The sequence below is a fragment of the Carcharhinus amblyrhynchos genome, chromosome 14 (genome assembly GCF_965287045.1).
Source record: "Carcharhinus amblyrhynchos chromosome 14, sCarAmb.v2.hapA, whole genome shotgun sequence".
NCBI lineage: Eukaryota > Metazoa > Chordata > Chondrichthyes > Carcharhiniformes > Carcharhinidae > Carcharhinus > Carcharhinus amblyrhynchos.
The window spans coordinates 23,235,008-23,256,453 of record NC_137337.1 but is presented as its reverse complement, the minus strand read 5'-3'; the positions used below and the strand labels follow the sequence as shown (position 1 = coordinate 23,256,453).

Below are 21,446 nucleotides of genomic sequence, written 5' to 3'. Positions count from 1 at the left end.
TAGCTTCTGCTGCTGTTAAAAGTAAACAAAGTATGGTTGTCGTATTGTGTCACTTGTACTTGTTCAAAGTCCTTTTTCTGTATCAGGTGGATGTTGGGTTGAGTTGATTTTATACATCCTGTGTAGTGAATTTCACATTGAGTTCTGAGTCCCACTATTCTCACCAACTCCCCCTTCCCCTTGTGCTCCAACAATCCTCATCTTGACCATCCCTGAAATCCAGCTCACTGGAATTCTTCAGTTAACAGTTTTTAAAATCCCATTTTGCCAACATAATTTCGACTGCACCCTGCTGGAAAGAAATATTCCCCCTCTCCAGCTTTTTCTAAACACCGAACAGAACTACAGACACGTTCTACTCCCCTATAATTTATTGTTTTTCCTGGGCAACTTGGTCATGTGATCAGTTACTGGAAGCAAGCTACTTTACCAGAAATCATCTCCTAGAGATGTTTATTTCTCAATGATTATCATCCCAACATAAAATATTGCTTTATTCCCTAAAGCACATGGGCCATCACAGGTAATTGGTGTACTGCAAAGTGTATATATCCAAAAACAATATCCTAGGAAACTAACTTGGCTTTTCACTGTAAAAGGACTAGATTTGAGGCAAGAGATTTTTTAAGAATTGTTGAGCAATGTAGGTAAGTAAAAAGTAGGACCTAGGTGTGAAAAATGATAAGTTAAATCAGTTGTAGATTATACAAAGGAAGTAAAGGCTGTGTGAAGTTATTTGTTCCAAAGATTCTGGTGAAGAATGAATTAGGACCCAGTTACTGAATCTTGATTTCAACATTGGGAGAATTAAGGTCCTCGGGTTTAGAGGTATTCCTGATGAATTGACGTGACAGCCTTATGTCAAATATCTAACACCCAATGAAATATGGTGAAGATTACCACTGTATAATGGGCCTCTATTCAAGAACCTTCCTCATTTCTCCTTGTACAAATTCTTGGAATGCCACAAGTGAGTATAATTTTTCCACTTTTTGCCACGTTAAGACTCCTAGGATTCCTCCCTCCTCTTTTTCTATTCCTTTCTCTACCCTTCACACTCACCACTTGTCTGCCACTGCTTCTCTGTCTGGGGAATTCTGGGCCCCATGGTTTCTCTAGCTTGTATTCCGGGCTGTTGTCTTCCTCTTCCCAACCCCTCAAAAGGACCCTATTCCGCAATCTCTCCTATTCTTCTGTTCAGTGCAGCAGAAGTGGAAACTTTACATAGTTGATCGAGGCTGCTGGAGGTCGTGCTTAGAATAGGGAACTCTTGGTTATTCAAGGGAGAAAGTGCAGTTCCAATGACATTGTTACCGTATCTACATTCAACTAGTGATTTACCCTTTTTTAAAGTCTAATTTTAAAAAAAACTCTTCATTTCGCAGTGAACCACATTGATGCCAAAATACCCAATATCACAGTTCTTTGACAAATGCAGCTTGGATTTGCAATCCTAATTTTACATTCAAAAGTAACTTTTGCTTGAGTGGAACTGCAATCATCATTTAACGTTTTGCATCAGTGAAAAGTGACTGACTTGGGACTCCAGTTTGTTGTTTTTTGGGAGGTATCTTCTCTTGAATACAAGCATTTTCCCCAAGTGTCTGCTAGTCATGTATCATTGCGTTAGGACTGGTTCAGCCTCTTTCCCCAATCAAAAATTGATTCATGATGTCTTCCTTCTAGCAGTCTTTGTTGTACCGTTAGGAATTGGGGTTGCAAACTTCTGAATCTAATCTTTCCCTTTTTCTGCATTTACATTTGCCTGGAGGGGGTTTCTGCTTAGATTAGGAAGAATAATGTTGACAAGTTCTAGTTTGGTGACTTCAAATTGTTGTGACTGTTGTATTGAAGCACACGTTGCACATTGTGTAAATCAGGCCTTGTTTCACTTGATTAAAATATAATTTCCATAGTGTTTGGGTAACAATGGATAAAAGGCAAAAAAAAATTCCAGAAATAAGTTTAAATATAATTCAGAAAAGTATCAGAAGTTGAAAGATGCAGCATGGGAAATAGTAATTCAGCCCATCATGTCTGTGCCAGCCCTTTAAAAAGAGCCATCCAATTAATTCACTCCCTTGCTCTTTCCCTGTAGACTTTTTCCTCCCCGCATCTTAAATCTGTGTCCTGTGGTTACTTTGACCAGCTTCCCCTTTGTTTATTCCTATTAAAATGCTTCATGATTTAGGAAATTTAGTTGCTTTATCACCTTTTTCTTCTCCAAATGAGAACCATCTCACTTTCTTTAAACTGTCCACATAAGAGTACCACTTGCCAGCTGAAAGGATGCCACAAATCTGAGAGTGGGTTGTGGGCTTATCCAGTCGTTTAGGAAAAAGTGAATGGTGTGAAATGTGTGTTTCAAGTATTTGCCATTATTTCCAAACACACTCTACTATTTGTTGTTTAGCTCATGCAAAGGGCTGCCCATTTGCCAAATATACTAGTTAGTTGTTTTTGCATGTGCAGCTGTTTGTGCTCTGTGTGCTTCTGCTGTGTGGGGGCAGGGTAATGGAATACCTGCAAGTATTGCTCATTTTTGCCCATGAGGCTATAGAAAATCATTCCTTCATGTAAACTATAATAGAATGTATTCTTTGTCTTCCCCGCCACCACTGCCACTGCCTGCCACCACCCCCCCCCCACCACACACACACAACTGCAACTTTTTTATTTCAAATTTTCTAAATCATGCCTTATTATTTTCAGAGTTTCTTGGTTACACAAGTGGTTTATCCATCTTGTTCATGGTCTACTTTGCCATTGTGGTGAGTGTAATTTCATATTGTTACATTTTAAACTCGTTAAGCTGGTTGTACTTTTTAGGTGGTTGGTCATAACATTAATACAGTATGTGCCAATGCTGTATTAATCTTATGACCAACCACCCTAAAACTTGGGATGTGATTTGTCAATACTTGCATGCCCACCAATACACTGATGTGGATATGCCAGTGTTGGACTGGGGTAAACACAGTAAAATGCCTGACAACACCAGGTTTCAGTCCAACCGATTTATTTGATAGTAAACTCATTAGCTTTCGGGTTAGCCCCTTCGTCAGGTGAATGAAGTGGTGAACATCACCTGATGAAGGGGCTAACCCGAAAGCTAGTGAGTTTACTATCAAATAAATCGGTTGGACTGAAACCCACCAATACACTGACATAGTGGTGAAAATTAAAGTAAGACATGGTCTGCATTTGACAAACATTTTGTTTTGCTTCAAGGCTGTGTTGGCAAAGATTTCCCCTCATATTTCAACAAGTTCATTTCCTGTCATCAGCTATACCCTTTTTATGTAGAAAGACCCACGGTTGGAATTTTACCGCCCTGCCAGCCATGGGAATCGGAGTGGGCAGCGGGAAGGTCCATTGAACTCAGACAGGATTCTACAATTTCAGGACAAATTAGGCCGTAAAATCCTGAATCGGGTGTTTACGTAATAGGAAGAGACATCATTTAAGACTATCGTTGAATGTCTTGCATCCAATTTTCACTTAGCACAGTAGGAGTTGACAGGGGAAAGGGTACAGATAATACAGTATGCCAAAGAAAATTAAAATTATGCACTCAACCTTCATTTTCCACTTTTGAAAATTGTCATTAATAGTTTGCTTGTTCTGAATCCGGTCAATATCTCCATCCCAGCCTAGATGAGAAGCTTATTATACAAGGAATGAGTGAAAGAAAATAGCGCGAAAATTGACCTTTAGCCTACATAATGTGCTATGGAACGATTTAGCATCAGAGCAGCAATCTACTGCCACCAATCTGCCTTGGGATATTCCTGCCTACTGACCTGCCACTGTCAATAGCTGGGAAATTGAACCAGAAAAATTGCTTCTAACCATGTAATGCACAAAGATGTGGAAAGTTTGCAGCAACTGTCATTTTTTATTGGACATTTCATTTAATTGCATGGTGCAGCTGTTATATATTTGTCAAGTGTCGTATTTTATACTGGAATTAATGATAATGGAACATTACTGTAAAATATGTACCATGACACTACTTAACCTGAGACAGATCCATTGTCCAGATGCATGGGCTATCCCTTGGCATCACAGTACAACATAATTATGAAAGTTATAGCTCTATTGTGGAGTGGGTTTTAAGGCTCACTTGTATAAATGTACAAATTGCAGTTGTGTAAGAGGAACCATACAAGTAGGAATATGCTCAAAAGCAGCTGAAAGTGATTTTAAAATAACTGCACCACTTGCGTACATCTTTGTCATCCCTTAACTTGGAGAAAACAAATGCATGCCTAAGTTTTCCAGTAGCGTGGTATCCTCTTTTTTTTTGTTAATACTTGAGTCTGAGGTGCTGGATCTTTGTCAGACAGAATTAGTTCCACTCATTGTGCTAGCAACTTAGTATTTTTTAACACCACAGATTATATAGTCAGATTTGACCTGCCTTCTATTGAGGATCCACTGCACCTTCTAAAATGATGCTTCTGCAGATGGCTTACTGATTTTATTATTCCTTATGTAAAACCAGTTGTGGTAATTCTTAAACATTGTGTTTAGAACCATACACATGACTTGATGTTGGCTGATCATCTATCCTTGGATTATGATCAAATCATTGAAATTCCATCATTTAAAGGAGATCAATCAACCCCTCGTGCCTATGCTGGCCCTTCAACTTTTGTCTATTCTATTCTCACTTCTCTGACCATCCCTTGATTCTTTTTTAATATGTACTCAATTTTGAATCTTCTGTTTTTATAAGATGTGGCATCTACATCAATTGCTAATATTTTAATAACCCTCTTTATGATAACAATTCTCCTAATGTCTCCCTTCGTTCTTGAGAATTTTTCCAGTCTGTACCTCCGTTTACCAACTTTATTTAGCCAGTGGTACATAAATCTCTTTAAAATGAGCCATCCCAGATTTGATATGTCACTTTAACACTCATTTGGATTTTCATCAGTCTAACTTTTGTTTTCGTCCTACACATGTCCATTCTTCCTAAAGCATTGTAGATGTTCCAACAACACATGGACTGCAGTGGTTTAAGGCAGCAAGCCGCCACCTTCGGAAAGGAAGTTAGGGATGGGCAATAAATGCTGACCTAGCCAGGGATACCCATGTTCCAGGAATGAATTTAAAAAAAACATTTTTTTTCCTTCCAAATATGTCATACTAGGAACTGTTGTTCTATCAAGTCAGTTAAACTTTCCAAAACCTGAATAAAAAATTAACTTGTTTCTGTCTGTGTAGTGATATTAAGAACCTGCAAGCAATCCCACTGAGCAGTGGGAAGGTTTGTGAACTTGAGTTCCAATCATAGAACTGCCAAGTGATGGTTAAACATTTCCCAAGAGAAGAGTGTAAATGAGGTCCAGACTGCTTTACACACCTTTTCTTGTAAGCAATTGTCAGAAGCAAAGTCCTAGAAAGCTTGGTAAATAGTGTGGCGAAAAAGGAGAAAATGTTCAACTTTTAATCTATTGCTTTTTATCCATGTGCACTTTCCAATAGATGCAAATATTAATATTGTAAGCCTTAAATTTTGCATAAACGTGATGAGACACTTATCACAAACTATTTCTTTGCAAAATGTGCCAAGGTGGAAACGGAACCTGTAAGTGACTGCTTCGGATCTTCTACCGGTGGTAACTCTTGTGATGTTGGTTTGATTTTTGTCAAAAGTCATTAGATGATTAGAACTAATGCTTGCATGTTATTTCTGAATATGCTGTTTGCACTAAAATGAGTAGAGCTTTCAACATCAGGGCTGCAATATCAGTAATGGATCCTCAGCCTTGCACATCCCACATGATCCTACTTTGCCATTGAGAAAGGGAAATTGGGTGGGTTGTGTAATTGACTAACTCAGTGCTGCCCATGTCTGGTTCCTGAAGTTGGAAGTTCTGACCAGTGTGTCCCAAAGAGATGGACCATTTGAATTATAGTATGGCAGGTTTGAAAATCTTTTTTCTCTGCAAAATGTGATGAGATGCATGTCTGTGGCATGTTTTGAAGTGAAGTGATTTTTAAATAGATTCTATCTACACTATCCTGTCCCTTTTCCCACACCTATTCCCTTCCTCGAGGGTTTTCTAATTGTATTCGTTCAAAGATAGCTACGTTCAGCTTGCTGCTCAAGAATCAGCCAAAACATCTACAACCTTATTTGGTTGCAACGTGGAGCACGTTACAGCTGTGGGGAGCTCATTTGGCATGTTCAAGACAAATTAATAGATTTCTGGAGATTATCTCCTTATCGCTTTATCAGTCGTGTGGGAAAGTGGCATTGAAGTACCAGCTAAATAGTGGAGCAGGTGTGAAGGGATGAATGGCCATGTCATTCTTGTATTCCTAAAGCAAATGCTACAAAAAAATTCCCTTTGATTTATTATTGTCCCATGTATTGGTACAGTGAAAAGTATTGCTTCTTGGACGCTATACAGACAAAACATACCTTACTTGGGGAAGGAGAGGGTGCAAACTGTAGTGTTAGTCATGGCTAGGGTGTAGAGAAAGATCCATTTAATATAAGCTGGGTCCATTAAAAGCAGCAGGGGAAAAAGCTGTTTTTAAGTTGGTTGGTACGTGATCTCAGACTTTTGTGCCCTTTTTCTTGATGGAAGAAGGTGGAAGAAAATATGTTGGGGTGCTCGGAATCCTTGATTATGCTGGCCGCTTCTCTGCAGCGGAAAGTGTAGACCGAGTCAATGGATGGGAAGCTGGTTTGCACAATGGACTGAGCTTTGTTCATGATCCTTTGTAGTTTTTTGCAGTTTTGGACAGAGCAGGAGCCATACCAAGCTGTGATACAAGATGGAAGAATGCTTTTCGTTGTGCATCTGTGAAAGTCTCAGTACAGCTTTAACATTTCTGCCTTGGAAATTCTCTTTCTAAATTATAGTTGCATACGTGAATTAAATCCAAATGTTCAAAAGCTAGATTTTCTGCTATTTACTATTTTATAAGCAAAGCACTCTTGGTCAAGAGGTGTTGAGCTCCCATCACAGTCCTCTGCCACATTAGCAATAGTGAGCAAAATAGGCAACTCCACCAATCTACGATGACTTTACATTTGTTTTTCTGAAATCAACTTCCCCTTCTATTCATATTAAAATTGTTGCAACAGAAGGGTTTCTTCCATGGTTTAAAAAAATATACTTTTACATCACATCTTGGCATGGCTGCAGATTTTATTCCCCCAATCTGCTCTTAGTTTTTACATTTTTCCTGTGAATTTCAAATCAAGATGTTTAAATTAGGAATTGTTAAAGCAGCTGAGTGGGGAGCTCCTGGTCATACGCTGACTAAGTATGGTGTCATTTGCACCAAATATATCAGATAAGTTGAGTTAGCTGGTGCTGGCCATGTACAGTTGTGTGCATTCCTGACTCGTAAATTCTCATTCTGCAAACAAATTGAATTATCTCAGCAGAATCTTCGGAAAGGAAGTCATGTCAAACAGTCTTTCTGCTTTGTCTTTCACAGGTCATAGTTAAAAAATGGTTCATTCCTTGCCCGCTGTTTAATGGAACCATGAATTATGTGCAGGTAAGATGTCTTTAATACAGCTCTGGTGGTTAGGTGGGTTGCTGAAAAGCTTGAATGATACAGCATACGCTGCCTGAAAGGGAAGCAGGTTGCATTGTAACTTTCAAAAGAAAATTAGATATAAACTTGAAACGTTTTGCAGGACTATGGCAAAAAAAATTGGGGTAATATTTAGTGGATAGTTCTTTCAAAGAGCTGCTGCAGATGCAATAGATTGAAGGATCTCTTCTGTGGCTGTATGATTTGATTAACTCCTGTAATTCCTGGCTGTCTAACTGGGATGCATGTGAATCCTATTTATGGCTAAAATATCACAGCTGTGCCAAGCCTAATTTTTTCGAATGTATGTATTTTTTTTACCAGATTAACACCTAATGGAGTAAAGCAGTGGCTTTACTGAGCAATATTATAGAAGTTCATGTATAAGTGAATTAATGGAGAACAGTGCAAATTCAGTCAACAAATTTTTTAAATCCCTTAAATATAAGCTATAAAGTAGAGGGTTTTCAACTGAGTTCATGGTTCCCTGAGAGGATACAGGAGGATTTCAGGGGCCTGAGTTGGTTTGTCTTGTTTGTAGCCTTCCATGACTTGTTTTTTGTCCCTGTTCTCCTGTTGCTAAAATGAATAGCATGCAGACTGTTCATGTGATATTGAAATACCAATTTTATTGTTGGCGTTCAGATTTTATTCTAATATCAAATGGGAGCCTCTGGAGCAAAAATGTTGTGAGACCCCCCCCCCCCACATAAAGGACTGAATGTATTGATGTATTGCTTCTTTGCTGTTCTTTGCCCATCAGAATGCATGCAAGTATTGGGGAATGAACACTTCTCAGACACCTAGCATTAGCATCACTGCTAGTCAGCTTTAGTGTAATGAACTGCAATGTGGCATTTTTTTACATTTCCAATATTAGGTTATTCAATTCTGTCAGATTGGGAGAAATAGTGTGTTGTGTGCTCATTCAATAGGTATTGAATTGGGACTGTCCAAGTTCATTTCACGCAGGACCTCAAATCTGCACTAGATTCAAACCAATGTTCCAAAAGTTTGGGCTTGTCTTTACATAAAGCAATTTTATAGCTGGATGGTCTGCAGAAGGATTATGTTACTGTCAGTAATAGTGACTACTTTATCTGTGTTTGAATGCATTTGCTCACTTGCATTTCAATTTGACAATTCTTGTATTGCAATATGCTTTTAGTTTTCTACTTTCTGGAACAGCCAAGAATGTAATAATACTCCATTACTAAAAATGGCAAATGGATTCTGTCCCGAGGCCAAGGTAGTGAACGAACCAGCCACTCCTCCTAATCTGCTTTATTAGTAACCTTCAGATAGAAAATGTGCGGATATTGGGATCTGACTTGGCCATAATTATCCACTCATTGTATGGGATTGCATGCCAGGATCGCTGGTTATCCAATTTTATTGGCTAGTTACTGGCACCCATGTATGTATTGTTTTCCTCCATGAGATATGGCAAGAAGCAGGAGGATATCTATTATTTATGTTAGCAGTTTCAAATGAAAGAAAAATCTAATTGTTGCCAGTAACGTGCAAGATGCTCAATGAAGACTGTGTACCAGGCTGAAGGGCTAAATAGACAGCAGATGATCTAAGGTTTTTGGTGGAATGTAAAGTTACATTTTTCTTTCTTGTTTAGGACTTCAGTTCCGATGAATGTAAACCTAAGCTTCTACAAATTTCAGCCAAGGTTTGTATTCTGCTTTATAGCAGTGTATGGAGGTCTAGCAACTGTTCGCTAGTTATAGAATTTTATGGTCATCAGCTGTACGATTAGCCTTCTACAAAAGGTGACATTAATAAATGACTGGCAGCTCCTGATCACTTCACTCCTCATGGCTAATTGAACAGCAATTTCCAAACCACTTACACCTGGAAAAAGATGATTTAACTCTAAACTAAATTAAGTAGACTGTGATCACTTTACAAAAAGTGATCCACCAACAATCCAGCTTGAGTGATGGAACACGTCATGTATCTAAGAATGTTTAAATGTTGTTCTGGCTGGACTTGATATAAAACTGTTCAAGCATTTTTTTTAATATTCGTTCATGATCTCTAGTGAGGTTAGCATTTGTTACCTATCCCTGATTGCCCTTGAACTGAATGGCTTGTTAGGCCATTGCAGAAGGCAATTGAAAGTCAGTCGCGTTGCTGTGAATGTGGAGTTGCATGTAGACCAAACCAGATAAGGACAGCAGTTTTCCCTCACTAAAGGACTTCAGTGAGCCAAATGGATTTTCACAACAATTTATTATGTAATAGTGGCCAGAAAATTGCATATTTTAATTAATTGGATTTGAATTCCACTAGTTGCTGTGGAGGGATTTGAACCCATGTCCCAAAGCATTAGCCTTAACCTCTGGATCGTTGATCAAATGACATTACTATTTTGCTAGTTCTATCATCTAATCATTAATTTTTAAGAACTTGTAGTGGAATTGGCTTATCCTGTGTCTTCTATTAGATGGATAATATACTGGTTGTGACTTTTCTTTTTTATTTAAAACCCATTTCTTGAATTGTAATATCTACTTTGGTTCTTGATCCTTTCATGTTGTTACTCCAACAAAAAAAGTCGGGAGAACTGAGATATTTAATTACTGATTTTAAAATAAATGCATCTCTGGCTTACAAGTCATTTGGAATTCACATATGAAATCCATTTAATTTTTTTCTAAATAAAATAACCCATTATTTCAAGGGCTTGGGCGATTAGAGTCTGAACTTAGAGGCAAAATGCAATTTCCTGTGTGAATAAATGTACCTGTTAATGAAGCACTGACAGCACTATTCGTTTGACATCCTGACCCTTTGGATTGCTATAATATGAAATGCTTGTAAAGTAGACTTTTCTAATGAATGATAATTTGTACAGTAGCCCCTTTTAAACTAAATTGCATCCCATGTAAAACTCCTGTCATCACTCTGCATCCGCATAGATGGAAAATTGTTGGAATACAAATTACAATGAGTTGCCCAAGGCATTCTTGACTAGGGATGACCTATTTTGGACAAGGCCCAATTTTAATTGGGATTCTGATTTTAAGATCTAGTCTAAACTGTTTAGATATTACACAGCATCTTTTCATTTTGGCGAATGGTTGTTTAACTGAATTATTCAGTGATTTTCCTTAACACACACAAGGTCATGTATTGTTTTTGTTTTTGGCTTGGTAATTTTTATTTTAGTGCTCTGAAATATAGGAAAAAATATGCTAAGGCACTTCAGTAGAAGCAATACCTGACAATTCAAGGCCTGAGCCAAAAAGAGAAAAGTTTAGTCAAATCTGGAGGTTTTATAAAGTATTTTAAGAGAAAAATGCATCTTGAGGGGTTTTGTGAAAGAATAGTCACTAAGTGTTTACAAAATCTTGGGTTGCTTGAGATAATGCAGAGCTCTTAGAGGATTGTATGGCTGAAGAAGAATGCAGAGATCACAATATGGAAAGATTTGGACACAAGGATCATAAAATTTGAGGTTTCAATGGGACTGAAAGTCAAGGTAAGCAAGTGGAAGGGGATGATGACTTGGTGCATGATAGAACATCGGCAGCTGAGCTTTGGATAAAATTGAGTTTATGAAAGTTAGGGGCTGGGAAGTCAGTCATGATGGCATTGCAATTGCCAAATCTTTGTGACAAAGGCATGGATGGAAGTCTAGCAGTAGATGGGTTGGGGCAGTGATTGCTGCTGATACAAGAGTGGAATTGTGGTGGTCTTGGTGATGGAGTGGAAATGGAGTTTGATTCGATCTGATACAATCAACAGATAGGAAGAGTGAATCTGTAGCAAAAGCGCAGTATTTCTGCCAGGTACCAAAGGTGACAGCTTTGGCTTTCCCGCTGTGTAGAGGAAATTGCAGCTCATCCAAGTGTGGATTTCTAACCAAATCTAGGCATGAGAGCTGAAAGAAAATTGTTGAGATTCGTGGCTGGAAACTCTCTGCCCTTCTATATCTAAGATCTGTTTCTTTTGAGGGTCACCAATCCAAGTATCTCCTTATTTGAGTTTGTCAATTTTTTTCAATAGCTCTTCATGAAGCATCTGATTTTTTTTTATTATTGCATGAAGGCATTATTTGATTAAAATGGTTGAGGGTAATGGCAATCTTTTTGAAGAGGATGGCGATAGTCAGTGAGGAATGGAAATAGTTAAAATGTCCACTATCGTGAGGGCCAAGAAAAAGTAGTTCGGTCAGCAGTTTAGTGGGAAAGAGGTCAAGAGTGCAAGAATGGGTCTCAAAAAAAGCTGATTTGATTGAACCAAAGAAAAACATTATGCTAGATAAAATGTTCTTCTAACACAATTTTTTTGTCATCTCGTAGAGTGTGTATGCAATTCCAATTCTGGCCTTCTCATTTCTGTGTCACACATCTGTACTGCCCATTTATTGTGAACTCCAAAGGTAAGTGGAGAAAAGAGCCTGCTAAGTCATGTAAATGATGCAAATGTCTTTACAGACTGACTGCAAGTTCCAATTGACTTGAGTACATCACTTTACTACACTGAAAGCAGCCTGTCATTCTAGTCTCTTACGGGAATTGGTATCAGTCCAATCCATGTAATGTAGTAAATTCCAGTCATTCATAAAATTTGTTGGACTGATTAGCAAATCCTGCTGTTCTATCAAAATATCTGTTATCCCGTGTCCAATCATAAAATCCTACAGTGCAGAAAGAGGCCATTCAGCCCATCGAGTCTGCACCGACAACACCACCACCCAGGCCCTATCCCCATAACCAACTCACTAATCCCTCTAACCTATGCATCCCAGGGACACACAAGGGCAATTCAGCATGGCCAATCCATCTAACCCGCCCGTCTTTGGAGTTAATAGCACAGAAGCTGGAGAATTGCTTCCCAGTACTGTTGGAATGCCTCCTTCTGCATCACTATTACACATGGTATGCCAATACATTCACTCAAATAACAGCCCCAACCCCAATAGCTGAGATGGTGAGTTATGGTGGGAGTGACATTCATAAGGAAGGGTGATCCTAGCTTAAGGCCGAGGGGGGATGGGTTTTTGATAAGCAAGGGGATTAAGGGTTATGGGGAGAGGGCGGGAATGTGGAACTGAGCCACGACAGATCAGCCATGATCTTATTGAATGGCGGGGCAGGCTCGAAGGGCTAGATGGCCTACTCCTGCTCCTATTTCTTATGTTCTTACGTGATTCAGCGCCCGCACTGGCAATCCTTATTGACTCAACTGCTACTCTAATTGCTTGCTTTTCTTCCTCCTCCAATAACGTAATTTGTTCATTCTTACCCAAATTCAGCATTTAAATTAATTAGTAAAAACTGAAGTAAATCCCATTTTATTTTAATGTGATTTTCAAAATGAATTTCCCACACTCTACATCACTAGCGTGAATCTCAATTTTAAAAATCAATGGGTGGGGCCTATACCTGCTGGAGAAGCTGGCAGCACAGTGCTGGGCATGCGCCGATCTGCCGTAGTGGAGATCGCATGTGCAGTAGCCTGTCGCAGGCGACCTACTGATCACTGGCCAGCCCCACAATGCAGCCTGACTGACTCCTCCAATCTCCAATCGCTGGTCATCTCCAGGCTGCCCCCATCAGTCTTTCACTGTCATTCTACCCCTATGCGGTGTGTCAGCAGGACACACCCCCCTCCCCCACATTGACCCTATCCTTTGGCAGTGCCACCTGGACATTGCCACTCTGCCCATTGGGCAATGCTGGGGGCCAAGCTGGCAATGCCAAGGGGGCACCCCTTATCCCTGATCTCCTGCGGGACCCCCAAGGTTCCGGCTGCCAGCTCCCTGTTAGTGGGGGGGGGGCTGTGTGAAACACTCCAGGCCGGAGGAAGGGGTGTGGCAATGAAGCTAGCAGGCCCGGAGACTTTGGGCCCATTAATGACCCTTAAATTTGAGTTTAAATATTTAAACCAAATCACGCAGAGCTGATGTTGGAATTCCAGTGGCCGTAGTCATGTGGAGGCCATGACACCCAGCAGAGAGCCCACGAAATGGCCTACGCTTATGTCCCCCAGCCCACTCTAGCAGCACAGCAGGCTGGAAAAATAGCCCCCATGGTGTCCAGAATAGATCATTTAAGTAGGCTGACTTGATGGTTTCATTATTTTATGATAGTTGGAAAGTAAATCATGTAGCTGAGGCTGAATTATTAAAACATGCTTTAATTTCTGTATTCCTGCCATTGATTCAGGCTTGTATGTATAAGTTTAATGTTCAATTTTTGACGTACTATATTCTTATGAGCCTGTGATACTTGCTTCAACAATAGTGGCTGTTCTGCTTAATCTTGTAACGAAGCATGTGCAACACTAATGCATTTGGATTTCTTTTAATCAGGCCTTCAAAGAGCAAGATGCAAAAAGCAGTTAACGTAGGGATAACTCTGAGTTTTTCAGTCTACATGCTGTCTGCCTTGTTTGGCTATCTGACATTTTATGGTTTGTATGGAGAATTAATTAGAACATTTTAAAAAGTTCCTTCTACAGACCCTCTCCAAAGCACTTAAGGTATTCTTGTTCAATTTTGATTTATTTCAGGCAAAGTGGATTCTCAGTTGCTGCACAGTTATAGCCAATATCTGCCGCAAGATGTTGTCATCATGTCTGTTAGAATATGCATACTCTTCTCTGTACTTCTAACTGTGCCTCTCATCCATTTCCCAGTGAGTTTTTGCAAAGATGTAATTACTCTTTGCACTGTGTTTTTGTTGCGTGAATTAGTCTAAACCAGTTTGCCAAACATGATGCTAAAACAAAAGTTTGCAGTGTTTATCCCTTAGCATTTACAAATTGCATTGCTTAAATCATTACTCTATAGCCCAAAATCATGGCATTAACAGGGACATTTGATCATTATCATTAGACAAGCTAAGTACCCTTCAATGACTTATTCCAAGTCTGTCCAATTGTTGTTCCACGTTCTAAATCGTAGACAAAATTTTAAGCCAGAAGTGCATGTTTTTGCCCCTGAAGTGTTGATGTTTTATGCTGTGGTAAGAAGGAGATTTGAGCAATTTTAATCAGTTTGGAAAACGAAGTTGAACCCTGGGCTTAGAGTACAAAAAAAAACTCAATTAATTATGACAATGGGTTTAGAGAAGTGAATTGACAAGATTCATATCTTACAAAAGTACTCTATGGGAAGTCAAACAGGAAAGTAATTTTTTAATACGTTTCTAATTAAGAATATAAACTGATGATTAGTGCAGATTCATCTATCTGAATGTAATTTTTTTTTTACTTGTATTGAAGCAAGGATCAAAGTATTGTCATGTACAGGCTGCAGCAGGACCAGGGCAAGCACTAGACATAAGAAATGAGATAACTGACTACCCATTAACAATGCCACAGGGGATCTAATTTTAATGTCCTCTGTGCTTTTGGTAGAAAGCAAAATGTGGATGCCGCAGCAATAGTTTTAAGGTTTATTTTAGTAAATTTGTCTCTTGGCATGTTCTTGCAACTCAATGTTAAATTGAAAGAAAATGCTTTCAGATATGGATGTATGATTTAAAATGTTTTATTGAATTCCATATATAAGGCTACCTTGTGTTACATTAGCATTTATAAACACCTTAACCAAGTGGGAGCCCATACAAAATTTTATTTGTATAAATTATCTCATGTAATATTGGGTTAGAGCAAGTAGCATCCTAAAGAGCATCTGTTTATCATGGATGTTTCCTTTTCTTTTGCAGGCAAGGAAAGCTTTTAAGCTGCTGTTATTTTCAAACCGCCCCTTCACATGGTTACACCATATTGCTGTCACACTTGTTATTCAAACAGCGATTGTGCTATTGGCAATGTATGTGCCAAATATTCAGAATATCTTTGGTGTAGTTGGTAAGTTAGTTTATTATGAAGCTGGAAGCAAATTGCCAAAGATAGAAACTGGGAAAGACGTAAACCCAAGTTAGTTTTTTTCAGATTTCTGAATCAATTAATCATCTGCTCTTTATGAAATGTAACACAGCAAAACATGTAGGGCAGTGAAAGGCTTTGTTGGGGCACCTGTGATTTTCAAGTGTGTGAATGATGAATGCCAGGGACTGTGCTGCTTGTAAGAATCTTTCAAAGAAGGCTCAGGTCTGGCCTATGCTCTCATCTCACCCCAATTGCGTGTAACTGCTGAAGGATTTGCCATCAAGTTAACAACCATGAAGTCTAAAGATTGCAATTTCCTGGTTACATAATCACTGAAGTTTCTATTTATGTTCCAATGTTGAGCATTGCCCATCTGAATCACTGACTTTTAAGTTAAAGCTGCTGTGAGGTAGTTTGAATGTAAGGAGTCATAGAACCATGAAGATTTTCCAGTGCCGAAGCAAGCCATGTCTTTACCAGCTGAAAGAAGGCTGTCCAACTCAATCATACTTTCCAATTGGGTTGCAGCATTTATCCAGGTATTCTCTATTGAACGTTTGTCTTCTTTCAGGCAGAGAGTTCAAGATCCCCACCACTGAGGGGAAAAAAATCTTCTCAAACCTTAATCTTGCTGTTAATCTATTTTAAATCAGGGGCTGCTGGTTAATGACCTTCCAATAGGTCTCTCATATCCATTCTATGGGTTCCTAAATAATCCAGGATACCTCAATTAAATCTCCCCTCAGCCTCCTGTTCTGAAGGAAAATAATCCCAACCTATCCAACTATTCCTCCTACGTAAAATTCTACATCAGTCACAAAAAGCTTTTTCACTTCAGTCTTGAATAAAAAGCTCAAAATGCTTTTGAATCTAATGTCTTAGACCTTAGATCAGTTGTAACATCAAGAAGCAGCTAGACAAATGAGTGGGGAAATAAAGGTATAGGTTAGATGAAATGCAGTGGGTGAAGGCTACAGTGGAAGGTAAACACAGACAACCTGTTTGGCCAGATGATCTGTTTCTATGTGTACATTTTGCATTTTTAAAAAAAGTCTAATCCTCTCTCCATTTCTTCAGGTTCCACTACCTCAACTGCTTTACTGTTTATCTACCCTGGGCTCTTTTATTTGCAAATAAGCGGTGAACCTTTGAAATCCCTGAAGAAGCTTAAGGTGAGTTTTGAAATAACCAGTTTTTGGTGCAAGACTGTATGGCTGGAAGGCAGGGCAATGGCATGGTGGTTTGATGCTGAACCAGTAATCCAGGGACCCGAGTTCAAATCCAACTATGGCAGATGATGAAATTTGAAAAAAAAATCTGGAACTAAAAGTCTCATAACCTTGAAGCAATTATTGATTTTTTTTTAAAAAAATCATCAGATGTCCTTTAGGGAAAGAAATCTGCTGCACTTGCCTGGTCTGGCCTGCATGAGATACGAGATCCACAGCAATGTAGCTGACTCTTAAACTGCCCACAGGGCTAGGCAATAAGCGCATGTCGAGCCAACTCCCATGAATGAATTTTTTAAAAAATCTTTTAGTCCTGGCTTTCCTTAATCAAAATATGATATTCCAGCCTACTAGTCAATGCTAAATTGGCAGAATGGCACTTAATCCCAAATGATCTTGTACTATTTGAGAACCTTACTACAGTTTACTTCAATTGTCTTTTTTCCATTTTGGAACTTGTAAGAAAGGGATTTAAGCATGAAATCATTCTTTCTCCATTGTTAGACTTTGCCCCTTAATTTGCCACTTCATTCACATGTTTTCTGTTTTTTTTTAAATCCAGTTTTACAGCTGTCTTCTTTGTCACAGGCACTTTGTTCCTTTCAAACTCAATGGACATGGTCTGAATCATCCATATTATCCCACTTTGGCTTCTACGTTTGTTGACGTAACAATGGTATATTGCTTTAAAATGGGCTTCAACAGATTTGAAACTAGCGTAGCCATATGCAAAGCCTAAAAGACACATGTTGTTTTTAATAATGTATTGCTTCATCCACTTTCCCATTGTTCCCAATACATTTAACAGAATAATTGGCCTCACCATGAGTGAAGTGACATTGAACAGTACCATCACACACTCCTGCCTGCAGAATATATGAAAACAGTGATGTACCAACTCATAGCAGAGGGCTTCATTCCTTCGCCTCCTCCCTCCACCACCACCACCTCCCCAAAACTCAGTGACACTGCACAGATGTGAACAGTGTTGGCCCAAATGCATAGTATCTCACATTTCAAAGGACATTTGGAATACATACAAATTTGATTACCAAAGTAACCTTTATGACTTGGGGTAGGATGTGTGTACCACGTGACTTCAGCATACTCCCTCGGCCCTGATTTTAAGAGTGGTGTTAATCCGTTTCAAGTCATTGGGCCAACACTTCTAAAATTGCAAAGTAATTTCAAACCAACTCTTTAATCTGTGCATGACTAGTATTCTATTGTTTAATCTCAAGGCTGGTGTTTTCAAAGCAACAACAGAGATATTTCATAGAAATATGTTTTATATTTTCCTTCTCTTGCCTCAAAACTACTCTTTTTGTTTTACAAGGCTCTAGGGTTGATTATTCTGGGCTGCCTGAGTGGTGCTGTTAGTTTGCCTGTTATCATTATAACCTGGCTGCACACTGAAAATGAAGCCTAATCAACAGAAGTTGCACAAAATGAAAACCACAAACACTCAGGAAATCTATCAGTTCGGTGACATCTTTGTAGCCATCACTTTTTTTCCTGATTCACTGGAAATATGGTGACAAGTGGAACTGCCTTTCTGCAGGCAAAAAAAAGGTGCAGAAACTGGACCAGATTTACTAAATCTCTGGGAATAAACCTGGTGACTGGGCATCTAGAAATGTTTGTGCAAGATCAAAAATAAGGACTCTGCTTTGACTGCTTCTATCCCACTCTCCATGTTCGTGTTTTTGCGGGGGTGGGCCAGAGCATAAGGAAATCAAGTATGTTGTATTGCCGTGGAGAAATATCCACCAGAAGAGAAATTGTCACCTGGAAAAATAATGTTTTGGAAAATTTCTATGGCCAGTGCAATTTTATGTAACGTGTTCAATTGCAATAGAGATATTGGTGATTTATGATGCTGTTAAATTTATTCTCAAATACTTGTCCAAAAAATAGTCTTTTTAAAGCAATCTGTTTAAAATTATCTAAGTAAATAATGAATGTGTGCATGAGATTTTTTTAAAACTTGTATGTTCGTTGGCAGCAATCAAAACAAAATTACTGCACTTTGGGACGAGAAGCAATCTAATCTAACACTGGCATATATTGGTATATATATGTATTTTGTGTCCAATTACTTGATGTGTACCTGTGAGAATCATCAAAAACATCTTTAGTCTATTTCTTTAGTCTTGGGATAGTAAATATAGGTTTACAGGATTTTTATATTTGTCTATTTGTCAAATTAGAAATATTGAAGAACTTGAATAATTGAAAATAGAGCAAAGGGCAGTCTCTGCTGGGATTTGATATTAAACCAATAAAATACAGTGATGAAACCTTCCCTAAATAATGGTGCACATTACTGATGTGGTTTCCATGGCTGCTTTGGAGAAATGGCATTGAAACACATTTTTAAGAACCCAAGTTTCTCTGCTGGAAAAACTTTATACAATTGTCAAAAAAGCAAGTGGGCATTGAGTCTTTTTTAATATTTCAGTATCTCTTATTCAGCACTGTTTTTTTTGAAAGGAAAGGAATGGAAATCTTCTGTCCCTATCTTATACACATGTATTGAATATTTCATCTGAGTTGGGAACTGTTTCTTAAGTATCTTAATTAACACAGTCTAATTTTTTTTAAAGAACTGATGAGGATGATATGATTAACACTTGCTTACAGTTTCACAAGATAAGTATTTAAATTTGTTTTCCTTGCAAGTGTGCATGTTTAAATGTTTTTGAAGTTGCTCTGGTTTGACAGTGAACACCAGGGGATTTTGATCAAAGGCGTACAATAGCTGTCATTTGTCACAGATTAATGTTGTTTATACACTCTGCCAGATTAGGTCCTGCAAGTAAAACATGGCTGACTGCTGAAGTGCATCAACATTTGGCTACTTTGTTCACTTTTTGGGTAATATTTTACAATGTTTTATTCTGTGCTAAGACATGAGCTTTGTGTACAGATAATGTAACATTTTGGGTCACATCCAAAATGTTTTCCAATTTTGCACAAGTTAAAGGAAGCAAAAACCATGCAGCTGCTCGTAACATTGACTAATTCAATGCCACCATGTTTAAAATTAAGCAAAATTCAACTTGCCTTTGATCCTGATATTCTCCAAATTTATGACAGTCAGTTCTTTTTTTAATAACTCCACCAGATGCTAATGCCAGTTGCACGCTCAAGATATTGTACTCCCGTTATAGTGCTTTGTCTAATTTGTGTTCACTGAACAGGAGACAGGATGTGTTTTACACTCGGGTCATTCTATTTGTATACTAAAAGGAAGATTCCTCATTGTTTACATTTTATGAAAGATGCTTACTGTGAAATATTGCCCCAGTAATGATCTTGTAACCTGGATGATGGAACAATTCACATGTAATGCCTGTTTTTTTCTTTGTCGTATTTAATCTACTGCCCAAAATAATCTTTTATTGCTGATGTAGAAGAGTATGTTTTTAAAAATAAAAAATGTTAAATTACTGCAGTCCTTTGCAAAAGGCATTTTCTCATTTGATATGAAAGCTTTAAACCACTATGCTCTATTAATGCAATAATAAAAATGCACTTCAAATAGACACATCTCAAGTTCAACAATTCTGTTTGTTGCACTTTTCCTGCTTTGATGACAGAATATTGTCAATCTGTCAACAGTTCTTTAAAGCAGCAGTTCACCTTTGTGGAAAATATTGAATTATAATCTGTAATTTTTTAAATGGACATTTCCAAATGTGTTAGAAAATGCACAGTAAACCCTCAGTGGGAATGATTTCAATAAAGTGTTAAAACCCATGGATTATTATAAAATAAACTTGTTTGCAAGACTAATCTCAATTCTGTTGCTTTGTTGGTAGAAATTATGCCTGAAAGAACATTTTTTGAAAAAATGTATTTGCACCGGGGGGAAAAAAAGAGTAACACTGCTTACTCTTTTTAAAGACAACGACTCCAGCTGAGTGCCAGCCACCTTTCAATTGTGACTGGAACTGTGAATCTTGATGTTTTAACTTGAGAATATCACAGATATATCCAAACCTGCCCTCCTTAACATTCGGATTCTTTTCTATATTTCTGTTGGGATTATTTGTAACCCCACATCAACCACGGTCATACCTAATCATAATGCCACCTTTCAAGGAATTTGCACATTAAGAAATAAATAATTGGTTCATTTATATTGGTCATATTTAATCATTGCAAATATTGACATGATTGCATTTGACAAAAATGCCACATCTACCTTTTTGTAGTAGAATTGAATCATATAACTGATACGATTGACAATTATGTTCTATTTTTATCAGGAAACTATTTCTGCAAATATTCTGGCTGCCATTCTCTATGCCTGTTCACAAATCCCTGTGACAAGGCCAACACAGGATTTGAGGTGGCGAGGTCTGTTTGAGACCTTCCCTGATCCCTGCTGGTGATCAAATCCAGTTCACGCCCAAGAGCTGTGTAAGCTTGATTACCGTGAATTTAAATGTATTACCTGACCAAACGGTTTAAGCTGTCCTGGGATGTTAGATGCTCTCCCCAGCAGGTGTGATATCAGGTTTTAAAAATTAAAACCAGTCATGACCATGCCTGGTGGTATTGGCACTTCTGGTCCTGGGGTACCCCATTGGGGTATTCCCCATTTGTGTGTTGGCGAGGTGGTGGGGAGAGAGGTTGTACCTGCATTTTGGGGGGGGAATGATGCCTCTGTTGCTGGCGAAGATGAGGTAGAGATTTGGGTTACCCTGATGCCTGCATGGGGTGGAGGATGGGGGGATGGAGCCAACCATTTGAGAGGATGACCTTCTGCTCAAGGGT

General features: G+C 38.5%; 1 protein-coding gene across 3 annotated transcripts in view; it reads left to right on the top strand.

Annotated features, from left to right (window-relative positions):
* Nucleotides 1–20,459, top strand: part of slc38a6 (solute carrier family 38 member 6) — a 40,369-nt gene extending 19,910 nt beyond the window's left edge. For 2 of the 3 annotated variants that reach the window (XM_080202406.1, XM_080202408.1), the window contains 10 exons: nt 2,713–2,771; nt 5,585–5,599; nt 7,471–7,533; nt 9,203–9,253; nt 11,892–11,971; nt 13,907–14,007; nt 14,107–14,231; nt 15,267–15,411; nt 16,510–16,604; nt 17,998–20,459. In XM_080202406.1, coding sequence (XP_080058532.1) covers nt 2,713–2,771; nt 5,585–5,599; nt 7,471–7,533; nt 9,203–9,253; nt 11,892–11,971; nt 13,907–14,007; nt 14,107–14,231; nt 15,267–15,411; nt 16,510–16,604; nt 17,998–18,090 — 827 coding nt within the window. In that variant the 3' untranslated portion in view covers nt 18,091–20,459. The remainder of the gene's footprint in view (nt 1–2,712; nt 2,772–5,584; nt 5,600–7,470; nt 7,534–9,202; nt 9,254–11,891; nt 11,972–13,906; nt 14,008–14,106; nt 14,232–15,266; nt 15,412–16,509; nt 16,605–17,997) is intronic. The other variant, XM_080202407.1, reaches the window with a different exon arrangement.
* The last annotated feature ends 987 nt before the right edge of the window (nt 20,460–21,446 follow it).